This window comes from Rhinoderma darwinii, chromosome 3, assembly GCF_050947455.1.
Source record: "Rhinoderma darwinii isolate aRhiDar2 chromosome 3, aRhiDar2.hap1, whole genome shotgun sequence".
NCBI classification, from domain to species: Eukaryota; Metazoa; Chordata; class Amphibia; order Anura; family Rhinodermatidae; genus Rhinoderma; species Rhinoderma darwinii.
In genome coordinates this window covers 352,163,467-352,184,122 of record NC_134689.1, presented here as the reverse complement: position 1 = coordinate 352,184,122, position 20,656 = coordinate 352,163,467, and the positions used below count along the sequence as shown (strand labels likewise).

The following is a 20,656-nucleotide window of genomic DNA, read 5'->3' as shown; positions in this document are numbered from 1 at the left end:
CGGACATGAACATCAGTTTGCCTTAACTAAAGACATTCTATGATGTACATGTATGTCATTTTGTGGGAAGGGGAACTATACATGACTTAAGGTCATGCTCCAACATAAAAAAGTGATCTGACAATACTAATCTACCACATTTTTCGAATAAATATACATATTTTGACCTATCTTATAGTCAGAAGACAGGCAGACATTGGGTAAAACCCTGTCAATGCTCATAGACAGGCAATTTTATTCTGCATGTAGCTGAAAGATCCTGACAGCATAGTAGAAAAATAACCAGCATGTACTGTCTGTGTTGTCTATATGGATTATTGTCCATGAAAGGTCATATCTCACACATAGACTTCTGTAAAATATTACCCGTCAGTAAGCTGATTCGAAACCCCCATTTACACAACACAGTAATTTCTGCTTCTATATTAGAGCCCCTCAAGGACCTTCCAGGCACTCTAGTTAGAATATAGCACTGTAGATGCCAAAGTTATAGGGGCACTAGGCATCAATAAAGGGGCACCGTCCCTCACATAATGTGCCATACAGTGCTGCCTTCTTTTGTTTTGCTCATAATCAAGTGAAGCAGTGCTCCTTTGGCATATTACCTGATAAAATATCAGCCATAACACAAATAGAGTAAAAAAAAAATATCTTGCTTTCTTTTATCCTTTTAATTTTTGACATGTCTTATGTTTAGAAACATCCAATAACTTAAAACATATGGTATTGCAAAATGCTTTTGTTTGAGAGAGCCTACATAAGTTCAGTGACAAAACAACATGTGACTTTTGTAACAGATAATAAATTAAGTCATTTTCCTGTATGGCGCCCCCTTCTGCTTAAAAATATGTCCTCCTGTCTGCATCTGTCAATCAAATGACATCACTGCCTGTCTCGGTAACCACAGAGTCTAGTCTCCGAACAGACCCAACTGTTGTAGTCAGATAATAATTCATATAGGAACCCGAGAAAAAACAGGGTAGGGAGGCTTCATCCATGTTGCCAGGAACAATTATGGAAGATGGCATACATCCCAACTATCCCGGATTAAGCGGGACAGTCCCGGATTCTGGGTGTTCTCCCACTGTCCCCGCCGGCCGGGGGTATATCCCGCTATCAACTGTATCTGTGTCCTCAGGACGCAGATGCAGTTGGACCCAATGCTGAAGCAAGGAACCGTTAGCTCCCTGCTTCAGCATTAGTTCAGAGCAGAGGAGCAGAGGAAGCTCCTCCGCTCGTCGAGGACCCCTGGGCACAGAGCTACTTTAAACACTGTGCCCGGGGGAAGTCCTTGATGTCCGTGATCATATATGGACAGTGATGTCAGTGGCTACTGATTGTGCAGAATCCCCATTGCCTATGATCTGTCTGGAGATTCCGCTCCTAGAGGAAACCCCTGAGGTCACTGTCCATATATGGATCTTGACGTCAAGGGTTCCTCCTGGAGTGGAATCCCCGGCCAGAGTCGGCAATGGGGATTCCGCGCAAGGAGTAGTCACTGTCCATATATGGACAGTGACATCAGGGCTTCCCTCTAGAAGCGGAATCCCCTGCCTATGCTCTGGCTGGGGATTCCGCTCCTACAGGAAGTCCCAGTGGCGCTATGTAAAGGGAGGTAGCGCTATCTACAGGGGGTGGCTCTATCTTAAAAGGGGGGTGTTGAACTATCAACATGGACACTGTGGCACTATATAGGGGCACTATCTACATGGACACTATCTACATGGGCACTGTGGAACTATCTTCAAGGGCACTGGCACTAGGGGCAGCTTTGGGGGCATTATACTGTATAAGGGCAGCTAGGGGGTATTATACTGTATTGGGCTGCTATGTGGGGTCATTATGCTGTATGGGGCAGCTGTGGGGAATTATACTGTATGGGGCATTTTTCTGTATGGGGCATCTGTGTGGGCATTATACTGCATGGGAGAATCTGTGTGGGAATTTTACTGTATGGGAGCATCTGTGTTGGCTTTATGCTGTATGGGTGCATCTATGTGGCTATTATACTGTATGGTGGCAGCTAGAGGGCATTATACTATGTGGGAGGCACTATGGGAGCATGATACTGTGTGGGCTGAACCGGGATTGGGTGGGATTAGAGGTATAGCTTAAAAGAAACAAAATTAATCGGTTGTCGCTCTTTGTAATACTTGAAAGTTGGGAGGTATGAAGATGGCACTTCGTGATGGAAATATTCATTTAAACCAAGCATTTTAAAAACATTTTACACTTCAGTGAGTTTGTCTGTGCACAGAGAAAGAGGAGGGAGAGATGCGAGAAATTATAGCATGGTGGTTGTTTTTTTTCGGAGGAGAGTCTGGGGCCAGTGGGGATGCAGTGTTTTAGCAACACAAGCCGATATGACCCGAAGTCCTGCGGAATCGTAGAGTCTTCAAATCTATAGTTTAGCATCTCCCCTTCATTTGGTTTCTAAATTAGATGCAGTCAGTTTCTCAATAATTTTATTAAGATCATGTTGCCCCCCACCCGATAACAATTTTTATTGTTTTCGTCAAAGCACTTTCGTCAATATAATAATAAAAAAAAGGCCACTCTTATTTTCCTGCCTGCAGCAAGAAGGAGAAGCGGGTTGTTATAGGTTATTAGCAGTCACAGCTGCTTCCAATAACATCTCGGTGCAGGTCACATGGGGATTCCTGCGGTTTTCTCACATGTTCGGAAGCTCAACATTCTCCATTCTCCTACATCATTAATGGAGTATTTTTACAATGATTCAACTACAGAAGGGTAGGGAACTGGTAAGAGCAATATCTTCAAAGGCTACTTATCTTGTTTTTATGCTGGCCTTATAGCAAACAGATAACAAAACAGCTACAATCTGACCCATAAAATAAAAGTTAACACTGTGTTTCCTGATAAGTACAATGAGTCATGTTTATAGAGTATAGCACATATTTGTTGCTAGTCTACCTATATGTAATTGTGGCCCTCGGCAAGGTGGTGCAAGGGCCCAGTGCAGGTCTGTCATAGCAAAGATGATATGAAGCAAGAGATTAGTTGTAAAACTCAAAATTGACTTAAAACTTGGGTTTTACACTGGGCGATTATCATGCAGACAAGTGTTCATGTAACGCTCGTTGCCGATAATTGCCCTGTGTAAACAGGGCAGTGATCAGCAGATGAAATAGCAAACAAGCTCGATCATCTGCTGATCATATAGTTTTTAAAAAGTTAAATATTATCGTTGTCGGCATCACATCTCTCTGTGTGAACAGGGAGACGCGCAGCTGACCTGATAATAATGTATGGGGACAAGCGATCAGAGTAACGATCGCTCGTCCCCATCCATAGCTATGTGTGACAAGAGCAAACGAGCGCTGATCAATAATGTCTCGTTGATCGGCGCTCGCTGCACCGGCCGATTGTCGGCTGGTGTAATAGGGCCTTTAGACCAGGGTTATCAACACAACCGGCCACAGCAGTGTCAGAATGATTGTCTCAATATGAGAGGCATACAGTATAGACATGACTCAGGCCTGGTGGATGATGGCTGGTTAACTGGCTAGCTTGTTTTCTGCAGCTGTAAGACCATGAGCGACCCTTCCTCATGCACGGGTTGGTCCAAAACTGGAAGCCTTTATCCACGTGTAGTTACTCCAGCCCATACCCAGCACATCCGCGTTCCATACATAATCACAGGGAGCCTCCTACCTATCACCCACAACTCACTACAGTTCCACAGTCATAGGCCCAAAAAAATGCTGTTGTCCTCCAGCAGCTTCACTCACGCCTCACCTCTGCAGCAGCTCTCCACAGCAACTCTCTCTCGTCACTAGTACATTCCAAGTTCACTCCCAATCTTTCACCTGAACACCGAACAATGCTTGGAGGGAACACCGCCGTTTTATGAATTAAGCGCCGCCCACTGCAACAGGACATGCCGTAGCCACGCTACATGCCCTGGCTCTGTTATAATGCAGCAAAATGGCGTTCGGGCCGTACATCTCAGCGTCCAAAATGTAAATGTCCAGCAAGCCAACATCACACCACTCTGCTTTAAAACAAAACAATTTAACATTACAGTGCAACATAATGATAAAGGCCGAAAAAGCCACCTTAGCCAGGGGCGTAGCTAAAGGCTCATGGGCCCAGATGCAAAAGTTCTTATTGGGCCCCCCCCCCCGCAAACTCCTCATGGCCGACGGTCCGCAGCTTTCAGCTGCATTGCTGGGTCTCCTAAGTGACCCAACAATGCAGTACTAGCAGCTGGGGCATCACTAAGGCTGGGTTCACACACCCTATTTACGGACGTAGTTCGGCCGTTTTAGCATTGAATTACGTCCGAAAATGCGTCTCAAAAGCATTGGCAAACATCTGCCCATTCATTTGAATGGTTCTTAAGATGTTCTGTGCCGACGGTCATTTTTTTTACGCGCCGCTGTCGAAAGGCGGCGCGTAAAAAAGACGCCCGCGTTAAAGAAGTGCCTGTCACTTCTTCAGACGTAAATGGAGCCTTTTTCCATGGACTCCATGGAAAAACAACTCCAATTACGTCTGTAATGGACGCAGCGAAAGACGCCTTCACATGCCTTTACGGCTGAAATTACGGTGCTGTTTTCTCCTGAAAACAGCTCCGTAATCTCAGCCGTAACGCACGCTGCCGTGTGAACATACCCTCAGGGCTTAAAATGTCAGGGAAAATAGACCCAATACATATGTGTCCGCCCCAAAAAAAATGTGTATAGGAGACAGCATATCTATAGCACTACGACCCTATAAACTATGGATAGGATTAGATACATTGGCCCAGTAGACAGTATCACACATGATAGGATTAGATACAGTGGCTGAGCAGACAGTATCACACATGATAGGATTATATACAGTGGCTCAGCAGACAGTATCACACATGATAGGATTAGATGCAGTGGCCCAGCAGACAGTATCATGCATGTTTGGATTAAATACAATGACTCAGCAGACAGTATCACACACGGTAGGATTAGATACAGTGGCTCAGCAGACAGTATCACACATGATAGGATTAGATACAGTGGCTGAGCAGACAGTATCACACATGATAGGATTAGATACAGTGGCTCAGCAGACAGTATCACACATGATTGGATTAGATATAGGGCCCAGCAGACAGTATCACAAATGATCGGATTAGATACAGTGGCTCGGAAGGCAGTATCACACATGATAGGATTAGATACAGCGGCTCAGCAGACAGTATCACACATGATAGGATTAGAGATAGGGCCCAGCAGACAGTATCACACATGATTGGATTAGAGATAGGGCCCAGCAGACAGTATCACACATGATTGGATTAGATATAGGGCCCAGCAGACAGTATCACATATGATCGGATTAGATACAGTGGCTCGGAAGGCAGTATCACACATGATAGGATTAGATACAGCGGCTCAGCAGACAGTATCACACATGATAGGATTAGAGATAGGGCCCAGCAGACAGTATCACACATGATTGGATTAGACATAGGGCCCAGCAGACAGTATCACACATGATAGGTTTAGATACAGTGGCTAAGCAGACAGTATCACACATGATAGGATTAGATACAGTGGCTCAGCAGACAGTATCACACATGATAGGATTAGATACAGTGGCTCAGCAGACAGTATCACACATGATTGGATTAGATATAGGGCCCAGCAGACAGTATCACACATGATAGGATTAGATACAGTGGCTCAGCAGACAGTATCACACATGATAGGATTAGAGATAGGGCCCAGCAGACAGTATCACACATGATTGGATTAGACATAGGGCCCAGCAGACAGTATCACACATGATAGGATTAGATACAGTGGCTCAGCAGACAGTATCACACATGATATGATTAGATACAGTGGCTCAGAAGGCAGTATCTCACATGATAGGATTAGATACAGTGGCTCAGCAGACAGTATCACACATGATCGGATTAGATACAGGACTCAGCTCGCTGACATTGCAGCTCCAGCGCTGGACCCAGGAAAGGTAAGAATAATAATTTTGCTTCTTTATGTGTTACTGATTATTTTTGTGTGTTTGTGTTTTTTTACAGATTCGGTTGTTGGACTTCGGATACGAGGACTTCAATGACGGCGTTTTTTTTATTCTCAATAAAATGGTTAATGAGGGTTGTGTTTTTTTATTTCAATAAAAAAATAATTCTATATGCTTGTATCTTTTTAAACTTTATTATCACCGCCTTAGTAATGGCCGCTGGCTGATTGACAACCTCCATTACTAAGGCGGGGCTTAATGTTAGCAGGTGCAGAGGCCAACACTAACCCCCATTATTACCCCAGTATCCACTGCCACCAGGGGTACTGGGAAGAGCCGGGTACGAACCAGTACCTGACCATCTGCAGCGACGGTCAGGCACCGGGGCGGCCGCAGGCTGGTAGTATTAGGCTGGGGAAGGCCAAAAACATTGGCACCTACCACCCTGGTAATGCTGCCTGCTGCTGCTGTGTTGTATCTGGTCGGTTATGAAAATTGGGGGGGACCCAACATCGTTCTTTCCAATTTTTTTTTATTTTTTATTTTTTTAAATGACGTGGGGTCCCCCCCATTTTTCATAACCAGCCAGATACAATAAAGCAGCCGCAGCCTAGCATTACCTGGGTGGGAAGGGCCACTGTATCTGGCCTTTCCCCTCCTGATACTACCAGCCTGCAGCAACCCCATTACCCGACCATCACTACAGATGGTCAAGTACTGGATGTTACCCAGCTCTTCCCAGCACCACTGGTGGCGGTGGGTACCGGGGTAATAAAGGGGGTTAGTGTTAGCCTCTGCACCAGCTAACACTAAGCCCCGCCTTAGCAATGGACGCTGCCAATCAGCCGGCGGCCATTACTAAGGCGGTAGTAATATAGTTTAAAAAAAAACAAAGACATAGAAAAAATATTTTATTGAAATAAAATAAAAAACCCACACAACCCTCATTAACCATTTTATTGATAATAAAAAAAAAGCCGTCATCGAAGTAGTCCTGGAATCCGACGTAGTCCAACGACCGAACCTGTAAGAAAACACACAAAAAAAAAACGATTAGTAACACATGTGTTAGGCTTAGATACAGGGCCCATGTGTGATACTGTCTGTGGGACGCTGTATCTAAGCCTACCACAAGGTAGGCTTAGATACAGGGTCCAGCAGACAGTAATCTTATACAGTATAAGATTACTGTGTGCTGGGGCCCTGTATCTAAACCTACAGTGTGGTAGGCTTATATACAGGGTCCATCAGACAGGATCACACATGGGCCATGTATCTAAGCCTACCATGTGATTGGCTTAGATACAGGGCCCAGCAGACAGGATCACACAATCTGTGATCCTGTCTCATGGGCCCCCTAAGCCTGCTACATCGTAGGCTTAGGGGTTGTGCAGTCCCTAAACATTGATGGCCTATCCTCAGGATAGGCCATCAATAGCTGATGTGTCGGGGTCCGTCTCCTGGGACCCGCCAATCAGCTGTTTTGAAGGGGCCGCAGCACTCGTACGAGAGCTGCTTCCCCTTCATTTCACTACTCGCTCACACTGTGAATCGCCGACTCCGATTCACAGTGTGACCAGAATGAAGGGGAAGCAGCTCTCGTACGAGTGCTGCGGCCCCTTCAAAACAGCTGATTGGCGGGTCCCGGGAGTCGGACCCCGCCAGTCAGGGCTACTAATCTTACCTTCCTCTTCAGCCGCGGCGGTAGTTCTGTCGTCTCGAGGCTGTGCGCGGCGCATAACGCTGTGACGTCATGCGCTGCACACAGCGCTTGACGTCAGGACCTCCGCTGCGATCCGGAACCAGGAAGGTAAGTACAGTCTGTTACTATAGTAACAGGGGCCCGCGGCCCGAGTTACTATAGTAACTTTTTATTGATGTGGTGCTGGGGGCTGTGGGCCCCCCTGGCTTCGGGGCCCGGTCGCAATTGCGACCGCTGCGACCCCTATAGCTACGCCAGTGACCTTAGCACAACATGAGATAAGTGCCATATGTATATAGTGACCACTCCTCCTGATAACACTACCTGGGGGGGAATAAATGCACATTACTGGCAGTAACAGAGTACTTGTAAAGGGCACAGTACACATATATGAAAATGGCACCATTTCTGACTGTAAATACAATAAGCTCGCTTTTAAGGGTTGGAGTTATCCCCCACATAGTACACTTCCACAAATACGTTCCACCTACAAATACTATAGGCACCATTATTGTTTTACAAAAGAAGGTCCTCCAAAGCTGCTTTGTTACTTTGCTGGCACTTTCGGAGTATTTTAAACTGTTTATATTAAATATAATAGACTTGGCGGTGCACTTGGATTGCCAGTTCCAGCTTACACTGGCTCTGTCAATCTAGATCCAGGTCCAGGTTGGCCCAGAACCAGATAAACTCTTACGTCTTCCTCTAGACTGTTCCAGATCTGGAGGGGATCCACTTTAGTGCTACCTTAATGCTCCATCTACTTTCCTAAAGTTTCAGAGTTAGCAGCGAATGAAATTATTTTTAAGAAAACATAGTATATCTGAGTAAATTAAAGTTAATGCACTGTAAATATTAATATTACATTTTACACTTTAAGATTTTAAGCCGGCTGACACCATAGCAGCTACAAAAGCAAAGATCTAGATCCAAACACTACACCTCTGCTTCATCTTTATTGCAGCTTTTCTCCAATTACATAATGCAAACCCTTGTTCCTCTCCAGATCTGCAGAAAACCAGAGTTAAATCTTATGTTTACTTTTTCAATTATTTTTTTTATCGTTCCTGCGCATCTAAAAAAAACTTTACAGTCATGATTACAACGTAACCTAATGTTTTGTGTATACAGCTACTATGTAGACCTCCGTGTCTCCATGGTAACAGACAAGCCCTGTGTAATGTGATCCTGCCGTTTTGTGTGACTGTCTTCCATCTGCTTCCTCTTTTACCTTGCGTAGGTGTGCCAGAAATAGGGCAGAGGACTATAGGAGACAATTTGCCAAATTGCTTATTTTATAGTTTTATGCATTGGAGAATGAATACAAAATGGTATCAAAAGTGTACTTAGTCTTTAAATATATGTTCACTCCTAGTTTAAAGGGGTTTTCTGAATTTAATTATTGTTTTCATATTGACCATAAGTCTCCATTTTAACTTCTAATTTATTTATATTAGCAATTCTGCATACATTATGAGCCCGTAGGCCTCAGATGCATGTCAACTAGAGTTATTGTGACAAAGTCACATGGATGTTGTATGGAGCAGCATTCTATACAATGTACAGGTGAGGGAGTGAGGCAATGTATGTGCAAATTCTTTACATTTCCTCAAAGTAAGAGAATTAAAATGGCACAATCTATCACATTTTAATGAAGGTCTATTGCTAACAGCAAAACAATCTGCTTATTGGCAAGGCCCAATATAAAGATCCCGGAAGACATCATAATGACAAACAACCGCAAAATAGAGGTGTTGCCACCAGTCAGATAACAGCTATTATTCTTCAAGAACAGTTACCCAAATAAGAACAACCTGACTGATTGTTTTGGGCATCACATAAAAACCAAAAATATCAAACCTTGCCCAGCTGCCCATAGACCTTAGATTATTTTTGTAATATCTCTCCATTTTTATCCACAGGATGTTTGTTTTCTAGGGAAAAAAAATAGATCAAGTTGGCTTTTTCCAGTTGACTCTTGTTTATCCATTAGTTGAGTAGGCCATGGAGTTTTTGTCACCCACTCAAGCTTCCCACCTCTTGAAAGTTCTAGAAACTGAATATCATCACATAAAAACCAAAAATATCAAACCTTGCCCAGCTGCCCAACCATATCATCACATAAAAACCAAAAATATCAAACCTTACCCATCTGCCATAGACATAAGATTATTTTTGAAACTGAAAATCAAATTATCTCCATGCATCTGTCAGTCCCACCATTTAAAGGCCATTAAAGAGTTAAACAAAGAGAACCAGATGTGTATAATGTAGTGTACATGGTTTACGTTTTAAGGGAAAATAGTTCTACTTTATGAGCAGCTGCAGAAAGGCCCAGTGAACACGACTGATGCAGAACTGCCAAACTCTGTTCTACTGCCTATTTAATAACATTTTCTTGGGTGGACGAGTGTGGTTTATTGTGGTCATTGACCTGTTACTGGAAGTAGAACAAGTGCCTGGCATTACTGACAGGGATATTAAGAAGAGCCATATATCTTAATCATTAATATATTTGAATTATTTTTTTTTGTCCATGTACACAGGGAGGACAGAATGATAGCATATTATCGGCATAAGTAGGTCTACCGGCATAATTCAGATATAGACAGCCTCGATGCCAGTTACATGTACTGTATCACAGCAACATTTTGATATTCTGAAATCTGCAGAATGAGTTTAAAGGGTTACCATACTTTCAGAGAACTTCTGCCACGTCATAGTAACATGTCGGAAGTTTTGATCGGTGGGTGTATAAGCACTTTGACCTCCACCGATTGCTAATACGAAGTGGCAGAAGCGCTTGGGTAGGCGCTGAGCCATTTAGTTTCTGATCGGCTTTTCTCAGAAAGCCGAGCAATTGGCGTATGGACTCATAAACGTTCTATAGATCCCGTACACCAATCACTTAACTTTCCGAGAAAAGCCGATCAGAAACGAAGCGGCTCATCCGAGCGCTTCTGCTGCTTAGTTTTAGTGATCAGTCGGGGTCTCAATGCTAAGACCCCCACCGATCAAATCTTCTGATGTGTCACTATGACATGTCAGAAGTTTTTTGAAAGTTTAGTTATTTTTTACCTGTCACGATCTGTGGGTATGTGGACCCACTAGACCAGGGGTCGGGAACCTATGGCTCGCGAGCCAGATATGGCTCTTTTGATGGCCGTATCTGGCTCGCAGACAGGGCTCCTACCCAGTGGCGTAACTACCGCGGTAGCAGCAGTAGCGGCTGCTACGGGGCCCGGGGCTTGAGGGGGCCTGTGCCGCCAGCCGACACGCCCTCCCAAATGCCCGGTGGCGCCGCTAGCAGCCGTTATGGCTGCTACAGGGGTAGCACCGCTACTGTGGGGCCCGCGCCGCCGAGCCTTACACAGGCACTCTCATGCCTGTAGGTGTCGCTAGCACCGGAGGGGGCCCCGGTGCTAGCGGCAGCCAAATACATGTATTAGCGCTGAATGGCCGGGCATGTTCCGTGCCTGACCATCCAGTGCCTTACAATGACACTGATTGGCTAGCGGCGCGATGACATCATCGCGCCGCTTCCATGCTTGGAAGGTGCTGATTGGCGGGGCAAGTCATTCTGCCCCGCCAATCAGCGTCATTGAAGGACGCTCATTCAGCTCCTGCAGACATGCTCAGAAGAGAGCATGTCTGCATCGCCAGTGAACAGCGTGGGAACCGGAGAATGTGAGTATGTCAACTTTATATATTTTTTTCCTCAGAAAAATGTGAATGGCATTATCTATAGTGGGGGGGTCTATCTACAGGGGGGGGTCGTCTTTATGTGGGCTATTATATATAGGGGGGTCTATATGTGGGGCAGTAGCTACAGGGGGGTCTATATGTGGGGCAGTAGCTACAGGGGGGTCTATATGTGGGGGTGTGGGCCACTATCTACAGGGGGGTCTATATGTGGGGCAGTATATGTGAGACACTATACAGGGGTGGGCTATATGTAGAGCACTATCTATAGGGGAGCTATTTTTTAGGGTACTTTCTGTAGGGGTGGCCTATGTGTGGGACACTATATACAGGGGTGGGTTACCTGTGGGGCACTAGCAACAGGGTGGCTATATGTAGTGCACAGTCTACAGGGGTGGGCTATATGTGGGACAATATCTACAGAGGTGGGCTATACGTGGAGCACTAACTATAGGGGAAGCTATATGTAGGGCAGCACGGTGGCTCAGTGGTTAGCACTATTGCCTTGCAGCTCTGGAGTCCATATGTGGGCACTATCTACAGGGGCTTCTATGTAGGTCACTATCTACAGGGGGCACTATCTACAGGGGGCACTATCTACAGGGGGCACGGTGTGTGTGTGTGTGTGTGTGTGTGTGTGTGTGTGTGTGTGTGTGTGTGTGTGTGTGTGTGTGTGTGTGTGTGCGAGACAGTTATATTTAGATGTGTTGAGAATTGTAACTTTGTTTACAGGTGCAGAAATGTTTTAAAAGTGAGAAGCTGAAGACATCTAAACGGAAAACTGCAGAAGTGGGTCATGGCCGGGAGAAATCCATCATAGATGTCTGAACCGGAGGGAGAAGAAAAGAACTAGAATCTGAGACATCACCGGTGAGTCACTTAATGTAAATGTTTATTCTGCCTCTAATCAGTAATGTAGTCACTGTATGATCTGCAGCGAGATGATGGTGGTATGTTTTTTTTTGTGAAACCGCATCTCCCAGCATATCCTTATCATTGTTTCGGCCATGCTGGGAGCTGTAGTTTTACGCCGTACAAACCTATGCGCAGTGGCGTAAATACCGCTATAGCAGCCGTAGCGTCCCCTAGTGAAGCGGCATCTGCCTCCTCCCTTGTGTCTCCCTTGGACGTTCCAGAAACCCCTGGCTGTGCTGCTGCTTTGAATGTGAACATTATAACATGGAAATTGTTACACAGCCTCATGGTCAGCAGCAGTGAGCTGCATCAATAAAGGGGCTGTGTAATACAGTGTGTCCCACCAACCCCCCCTTCCCACTTCACCCCTGAAAATAATCCCACATAATCCATTATATAGCCCCCCCCCAAAAAAAAAAAATAAATATGGCCTTAAAAAACATCTGCCACCCATATTACACTCTTGGGGGCTTTAAATTAATCTCTTGTGGGCATAAGAAACTGATTTAAAGGACCACTATCAGGGCAAAGATCTGTCAATGGCCCTTTAAACATATTGTACGGCTCTCGCGGAATTATATTTCAAAATATGTGGCGTTTACGGCTCTCTTAGCCAAAAAGGTTCCTGACCCCTGCACTAGACCGTATAGCCGTAGCGGTATAGCAGTTGATCAACAGGTTACCAAGTCAATGTCTATAGTTCGAATAAGGGTACCTGTGGTAATTCAGACAGTAGCGATGGTTAGGCTCAGATGGGACCTTGGCAGCAGGCAGATACCAGGCGTGGTGTAACACAGCAGGCGTAGTATATGGCACAACACGACTCTAACTCTCTACGACACGGAACAAGGTAGCACGGGATACAGGATACAGGTAGCAGGTACGGGAACACTGGGAACTTGAAAACACTAGGGGACCATTTGCAAAGACTAACACGGTAAACACAACAACGCTCAGGTAATGAAGGAAGGGGCAGGGCCCTTCTTATAGTCCAGGGTGTTCATGGGCTAATCTTACATACTTGTCAGGTGCGCGCACACTCGTGCCCGGCCTTAAAGGGCCAGCCAGTCTACGGACCACAGCAGAGTGAAGCAGAAGTGAGCGCTGGCATCTCCTGAGGAGGAGATGCAGGCCAGCGCTCACAGATCCATAGCGGGGCGGCCGTCGGGAGGTAAGTAATCCCGACGGTCAGTGGCCATGGGCGTTACATTGCCATCCAATCAAAATGCAAGACATTTTTGGGTAGCATCTTCCTTGTAGGTCTTCCAAAGAACATCTCACATCTATCCAATGGACTCTTAAAGTCATTCCCAATTCCAATGCTTAAAGTGTTTTTACTTTAGAGCTTAGAACTTGTGAAGTAATGTGTACTTGTAGTCCCAGGCAAAGGGACCGGTGTAAAAGTACCTTTAGTCCTTAAAAAAGAGAGACTATCTGTCGAAAGCTTGTCTTTAAATCTAGATGGTTAGAGGGAATAAAACGTCCATGTCAACTTATTAATATTGCTATAATATGGCAACACCACTCTCACAATAGGCCCTGAAAATTAGGGGCCATCATTTATTTGCAGAACAAAATAGAATTTCTACATACACCAAACCAGATTTTTAGTGCACCGCATATTACTGTACTTTATTATTTCCCATTGGTTTATTTCAATGCAAGATTATAATAACAGGAACATACTATGGCAGGGGTAGACAACCGTTTTTCTATGGCATGCCGATAAAAAAAACAAAAAACAATAATGTCTTACTCAGTGTGCCATGCAAACATGAAAGTCATATAAGATGTGTTACCATGTATGTGACATACAATTAATCAGGTAATTAAACTTACATTTCAGTGTTATCCTTGTCTCTGACTTTCTTTGCAAGATGATCCATCTGTGGTGCATACGAGGCTGCTGAGCACTAGCTTGGGGGCACTGCACACAGGAGAGAGCGACCACTGAATACCAGTTTTGGCAGGTGCACATAGGAGAGACCATGGCTACTAAACATTAGCTTGGAGAGTGCACACAGGAGAGACGGTGGCTACTGAACACCAGCTTGGGATGGGGCGCTGCACAGAGGAGACCGACTACTGAACACCAGCTTGTGGATGGTGCACATAGGAGAGACCGTGACTACTGACCACCAGCTTGGGGGTGCTTATAGGAGAGCTGCCAACTTTGACAAACTTTTTGTTATATAGAGCATTTACTGAACTCCGTACTTGCGGTACTGATCACCAGGAGAAAGCAGCGCTTCATTATTCGATTGGCGACACTGAACACCAGGAGAGAGAGAGAGGTGCTGCATTGCGTGCTTGCCAAGTGTTCAGCAGCAACAAACACAATGAAGCACCTCTCTCTCCAGGTGATCACCCACCAAGCACATAATGAAGGGCCACTCTCTCTCCCTGTGTTCAGTGCCGCACAACGGAGATGGAAACTGGTAGTGGAAAGTGTGCCAGCAAACCATTCCCCACGTGCCCACTGGTGCCACAGGTTGTCGACCCCTGTACTATGGTAAAATGGTATTTCTAAACATGTCTCTTTTCTTGAATATAAAGTTATTGGTGACTTTTCAGTAATTTATAAGAATTAGAGTATCTTTTTTTAGATTTGCTAAATTACTTTGGTTGGTACATACAATGATAAACATGAATATGAAAAAAACATAGACATGGCAGGAAATAAATATTATGGATGGTTTGGTAATGTAAATACACACATATGCCCTTGCTTTATTGGGGGATCAATACATATATGAATGGATGTTTTCAAAATTTTGGATGATTCAGGCTCAGACTCCACAGCAAGTTTTGGTCGCACAATGGTTGTAGTAAAATGGAGGAGAAAGTCGCGCAACGATGGTAGGAATTCTTGCAATGGTAGGGAGTTGCCCGTGACTTTTTTTATCACAACCAACACATGACCTAAAGTTACTGTGCAGCTATAGCCATGCAAAGAATTGCACTGTAGAGACTTCATGAGCCATGCACATTTGTATTGAAGATGCTGGTTGGGTTTGAAGGAATTAAGCCCAGTTCAGCCCTATTCCACACCAATTTAGGGCAAAGTAATCATCAATAAAAACGAAGGACTTGTTCCATTACTTTACATAATGCAAAGTACAGTATGTAAAAGAACACAAAATCCTTTTCCTATGTCCGTTCTGTTTGGAAGAAGCAATGAAAAGACTGAATGTTGTGTGTATGTATATACAGTCTGAAAATATAATAGTTACTTGAGTGTTGTGTAGACAACTGTGTTTATTAGACCGAACATTCAGCCTACAAGCACCACTTACATAATATTTTCCAGACCTGCTCTTCCAAACCCCAAGGGAATTGTCTAACACCTTCACCATGAGGAACAAATTTGGAGGCCATGCCCACTGCTTAGAGATGTAATGTTTTACTGCGGCAAGAGGGAGAAACTAAATCCATAGAGTTCCAAGTTACATTCCATTACAGAGATCCATTCTAGAATCAGATAAATGTGAGCAGAAACCAGTCCAAGTTGCAGAACTTGCTATAGTGAGTTAATATCCTTACATGACCCTCAGCTGACAGATATCCACCTTGAGTGCAGCCAAAGAATCTGCCATATAATTGACATATTTTCAAATCTCAGTGCAATTTTTTTTGGCTCTATTTAGCTTCTCAGTTCCAGCAGCTGGTTAAGTTGTGTCATTTTTGGAAAGTAACTGAAAGGCAAGTCCGGCTAGCTCAAAAGCCTAACCCTTTCCATGCTATGCATTATATTAATAGTTTTATGGCTTGATTAATTATATTACCTGATGTTAAAATGTTATGTCATAGTTCAGGCCTTGCATCTTTACCAGCATGTTGCAAAACAAGTTACTTGCCTCTAACATAAGGATGCTGATTTCTCTCTTCTTTTTTATGATTTCAGGGAAGGTGCATCAATTTCACAAGAGAAAAGAAATCAATGCCACCGAGATACCCATTAAACAATGCTTCACACAATATGCCTTTATCCAGTCCAATCTACACACCCCCCGATAGCCCAATTTACACCCCTCCTCCTCCAGTAACACCACCTCCTCAACCAACACACACTCCACCACCTGTTCCATCTCCAACAATCTGTCTTCCACCCCCACCCTTGGCTTCACCTCCTTGCAGAGCTCCACCACCGAGCAGACCCCCACCTCGACCTTCACTTTAGATTGTTCTGTGAAAGCTTTTGTCTCCAGTACTACTGGGGATACATTTTGAGAAGCTCCTTATCTTGAATGGATGTGATGTTCATTGGGACACCTTTGATCAAAACCACTTATCTAACCACTCTTAGATTATAACCATACCGAGTTGTGGATTTATCCTTACTTGCTGGATTAATTGCCAACTCAACTCAATTATGGAAACCATTGATGTATTGAGTTGACTAAAGAAGATGAAATTGAATCTCCCCACCACACCATCCAAAAATAGAATTGAAATGCGTTATCTTAGCTATTTGCTAGCAAAGAAGTAATTAGAAAACATCTTTGCTGAGGAGCCACTGAACAACAAGTCTAATTTGGCAAATGTAAACAAAGCATTATCACCTTACTGAAAATTCAAGTGATCTGTAAAGGAGCATATTGAGAAGCTTGTTGCATTGGAAGTTTCTATGCCATTCAGCCATTCAAGTCGTTCTGTGAAATGCGTTGATTAGTCTACTTGCTAAAATATGTGGGGTGGTTTTGAAACCAAAAAGATAAAATATAGAATTATTTAATTGACAAAGAAAACTGCATCAACTTTTGACCACTATGGATTGATGGGACAGTTTTGAAGACACATCTGATTCTGTCATTTGAGTACATTATTTTAATATATTCAAGATGCTTCTTGTAAAAAAGAAACAAGAAATGACAACACCTACTGGCTAATTTCGAAAAAGAATCTAGACTGCAGAAGCTTCCATGGTTTCCTGGTGGATCACAATGAGTTATAAAGAAACCAGAGATCTTCCTAAATTCTTCTTTCAGGGTATTGAAATGGCTTTGTCATCTGTGGGTGTGCACACGTTTGACCAACATGGAATATTTGTAGATTGTCATCTTATTATTGAGCCTCTGTTGAGGTTTCAATGGAAATATAAGTGAAAAGTATTAAATCCCACCAGAGAAAGGGATTATATTCCAAATGAACATTTATGAGATTGAGCAGCAGAAGGCTGGACCTTTGCAATGAAAAGAAAAAAAACCTGCTATTGCAGATTCTATGAAAGATTACTTTAGAGCTTCGCAATGCGTTGCTGGGCCCTCTGCTACAGAGGAATCATGGGTTAACCAATATCATGTAAACACTTTCATTGTCTTTTTGAAATAACTGTAATGTAGAAGATATTGCTTATTTTAGTATAAGGGGCACTGGGCTTATAGGGGTAATTTCTTGTTTATCATCTGCTTCCTTTGTGGAATACACAATTCATATTACTTCATGTTCACTATTATTTGACAGTGATGGCTGCCAATTACAAAAATTTTCGTGTTTAACTTATTTGGGCACTGTATGGCGCTATACAAACAATGCGCATAACATGGACTAAATTTGCAAAAGAAGACAAGGGTGTTTAAAAGAACTGTTGTTTTAGTATGTGCTGTCTGGTATGCAAAGTGGAGATCGGTGACAGAGGAAATTGTAAATGGAATAGAAAATGTAACATAAAACTGATGGAAACATAGTGACAACATATATTGTAGAAACTTCTTTCTCAACCAGCTACAGATGTGTCCACCCTTAATTTCGCTTGAATTTAATTTAGGACTTCAATTTATCATGAGCAATTTCAATACAATATCGCGACATGCTAACAAAATCCTTAAAATATGCAATTCACATCTCAAGCACTGGGTGACCACACATAGACACATATAGGATAGACATCTCGTGACAGAGTATTTCAAAATCTTGTTTTTTTTTAAAGCTGATCATCTCACGCCACATATTTCAGGATGTGTTGAGATATGAGGAAAGGTAAGGAAGGACACATCTGTATCTTGTAAGCTTAGTTCTCACAGAACTATGTAACTATTGTCTATTTAGTGCTTGTTGCTGCGAACATTTGCATCAGGGCTGCTCAACGTACAACTACGTTATCATTCCCGGTTATCAGTCATTCTAGGCCGACAAGAGAATGACTGTAGTGTTCTTTAATAGGATTACTGACAGGAAGTCCTGGAAAATGTCTTCCACCATAGTTACTAATTTATCTAAAAAATCTCCAGTTCTGAGAACCTCCAGCCACATTTACATATGTATTTGGTATTTGTAACTGATCAGAGATGGTACTTGTAACTCATGGTCCACAATGTAAAATCTGTAACTGCCCAACCCCCCTTACCTACCATGGGCCATTTCTGATAATGATGTCTTCTTATGGGGCAGACGGACTTGTGGGCCCTTTCAGCACCAGGGCCCGGATGTGACTGCTACCTCCACACCCCATAGCTACGCCTATATCAGAAGCTGTTTTATAAGCTTTACTGTTATAAGCTGACAAATGCCAGTGATTTCTCTGTGCATGTGAAGTTTTCCCATAGGACATTTTTACACCTATCATTTTGTGGACTGCTGCAGTCGTCCTCCCTCTGATGTATATAGTAAGCAGTGCTCCTATACCTGATGTGACTTTATACCTGTCTTTTTCTTGCCTGGATAGCAGATGTAAGATATTTTTGCGCCCAAGCAGGACTTGCTGTATTGAATATGATATGTCAATATTCACTATCCTTGTACTGACAAAAAACTGTCTATACACAATAAACTTTCTAATAACCATGGCTTGTCTGGCCAGAGACCTTTAATGTAATACTTTGCGATGCCAAAAAAATCTTTAGAAATATGTTTTACATTTCAGATTTATTGGCGTCCATCCCACAGCTCTACATCATGTTGCCTCATATAGACAGGATGTAATATGGTAATATGGGTATTCTAGGTCTGGATTTTATTTTTAATACATACACTACCGTTCAAAAGTTAAGGGTCACTTAGAAATTTCCTTATTTTTGAAAGAAAAGCACAGTTTTTTTCAATGAAGATAACATTAAATTAATCAGAAATACACTCTATACATTGTTAATGTGCTAAATGACTATTCTAGCTGCAAACGTCTGGTTTTTAATGCAATATCTACATAGGTGTATAGAGGCCCATTTCCAGCAACCATCACTCCAGTGTTCTAATGGTACATTGTGTTTGCTAACTGTGTTAGAAGGCTAATGGATGATTAGAAAACACTTGAAAACCCTTGTGCAATTATGTTAGCACCGCTGTAAACAGTTTTGCTGTTTAGAGGAGCACTTAAACTGACCTTCCTTTGAGCTAGTTGAGAATCTGGAGCATTACATTTGTGGGTTCGATTAAACTCTCAAAATGGCTAGAAAAAGAGAGCTTTCATGTGAAACTCGACAGTCTATTCTTGTTCGTAGAAATGAAGGCTATTCCATGCGATAAATTGCCAAGAAACTGAAGATTTCCTACAACGGTGTGTACTACTCCCTTCAGGGGACAGCACACACAGGCTCTAACCAGAGTAGAAACAGAAGTGGGAGGCCCCGCTGCACAACTGAGCAACAAGACAAGTGCATTAGAGTCTCTAGTTTGAGAAATAGATGCCTCACAGGTCCTCAACTGGCAGCTTCATTAAATAGTACCCGCAAAATGCCAGTGTCAACGTCTACAGTGAAGAGGCGACTCCGGGATGCTGGCCTTCAGGGCAGAGTGGCAAAGAAAAAGCCATATCTGAGACTGGCTAATAAAAGGAAAAGATTAATATGGGCAAAATAACACAGACATTGGACAGAGGAAGATTGGAAAAAAGTGTTATGGACAGACGAAACGAAGTTTGAGGTGTTTGGATCACACAGAAGAACATTTGTGAGATGCAGAACAACTGAAAAGATGCTGGAAGAGTGCCTGACGCCATCTGTCAAGCATGGTGGAGGTAATGTGATGGTATGGGGTTGCTTTGGTGCTGGTAAAGTGGGAGATTTGTACAAGGTAAAAGGGATTTTGAATAAAGAAGGCTATCACTCCATTTTGCAATGCCATGCCATACCCTGTGGACAGCGCTTGATTGGAGCCAATTTCATCCTACAACAGGACAATGACCCAAAGCACACCTCCAAATGATGCAAGAACTATTTAGGGAAGAAGCAGGCAGCTGGTATTCTATCTGTAATGGAGTGGCCAGCGCAGTCACCAGATCTCAAACCCATAGAGCTGTTGTGGGCGCAGCTTGACCGTATGGTACGCAAGAAGTGCCCATCAAGCCAATCCAACTTCTGGGAGGGGCTTCTGGAGGCATGGGGTGAAATTTCTCCAGATTACCTCAGCAAATTA

At 43.4% G+C, this 20,656-nt stretch overlaps 1 protein-coding gene across 1 annotated transcript in view; it reads left to right on the top strand.

Annotated features, from left to right (window-relative positions):
- The window catches only part of ANTXR1 (ANTXR cell adhesion molecule 1), a 235,682-nt gene extending 216,619 nt beyond the window's left edge, over positions 1 to 19,063 (top strand). Inside the window, exon 18 of the mRNA XM_075855335.1 lies at positions 16,212 to 19,063. Coding sequence (XP_075711450.1) covers positions 16,212 to 16,487 — 276 coding nt within the window. The 3' untranslated portion in view covers positions 16,488 to 19,063. The remainder of the gene's footprint in view (positions 1 to 16,211) is intronic.
- The last annotated feature ends 1,593 nt before the right edge of the window (positions 19,064 to 20,656 follow it).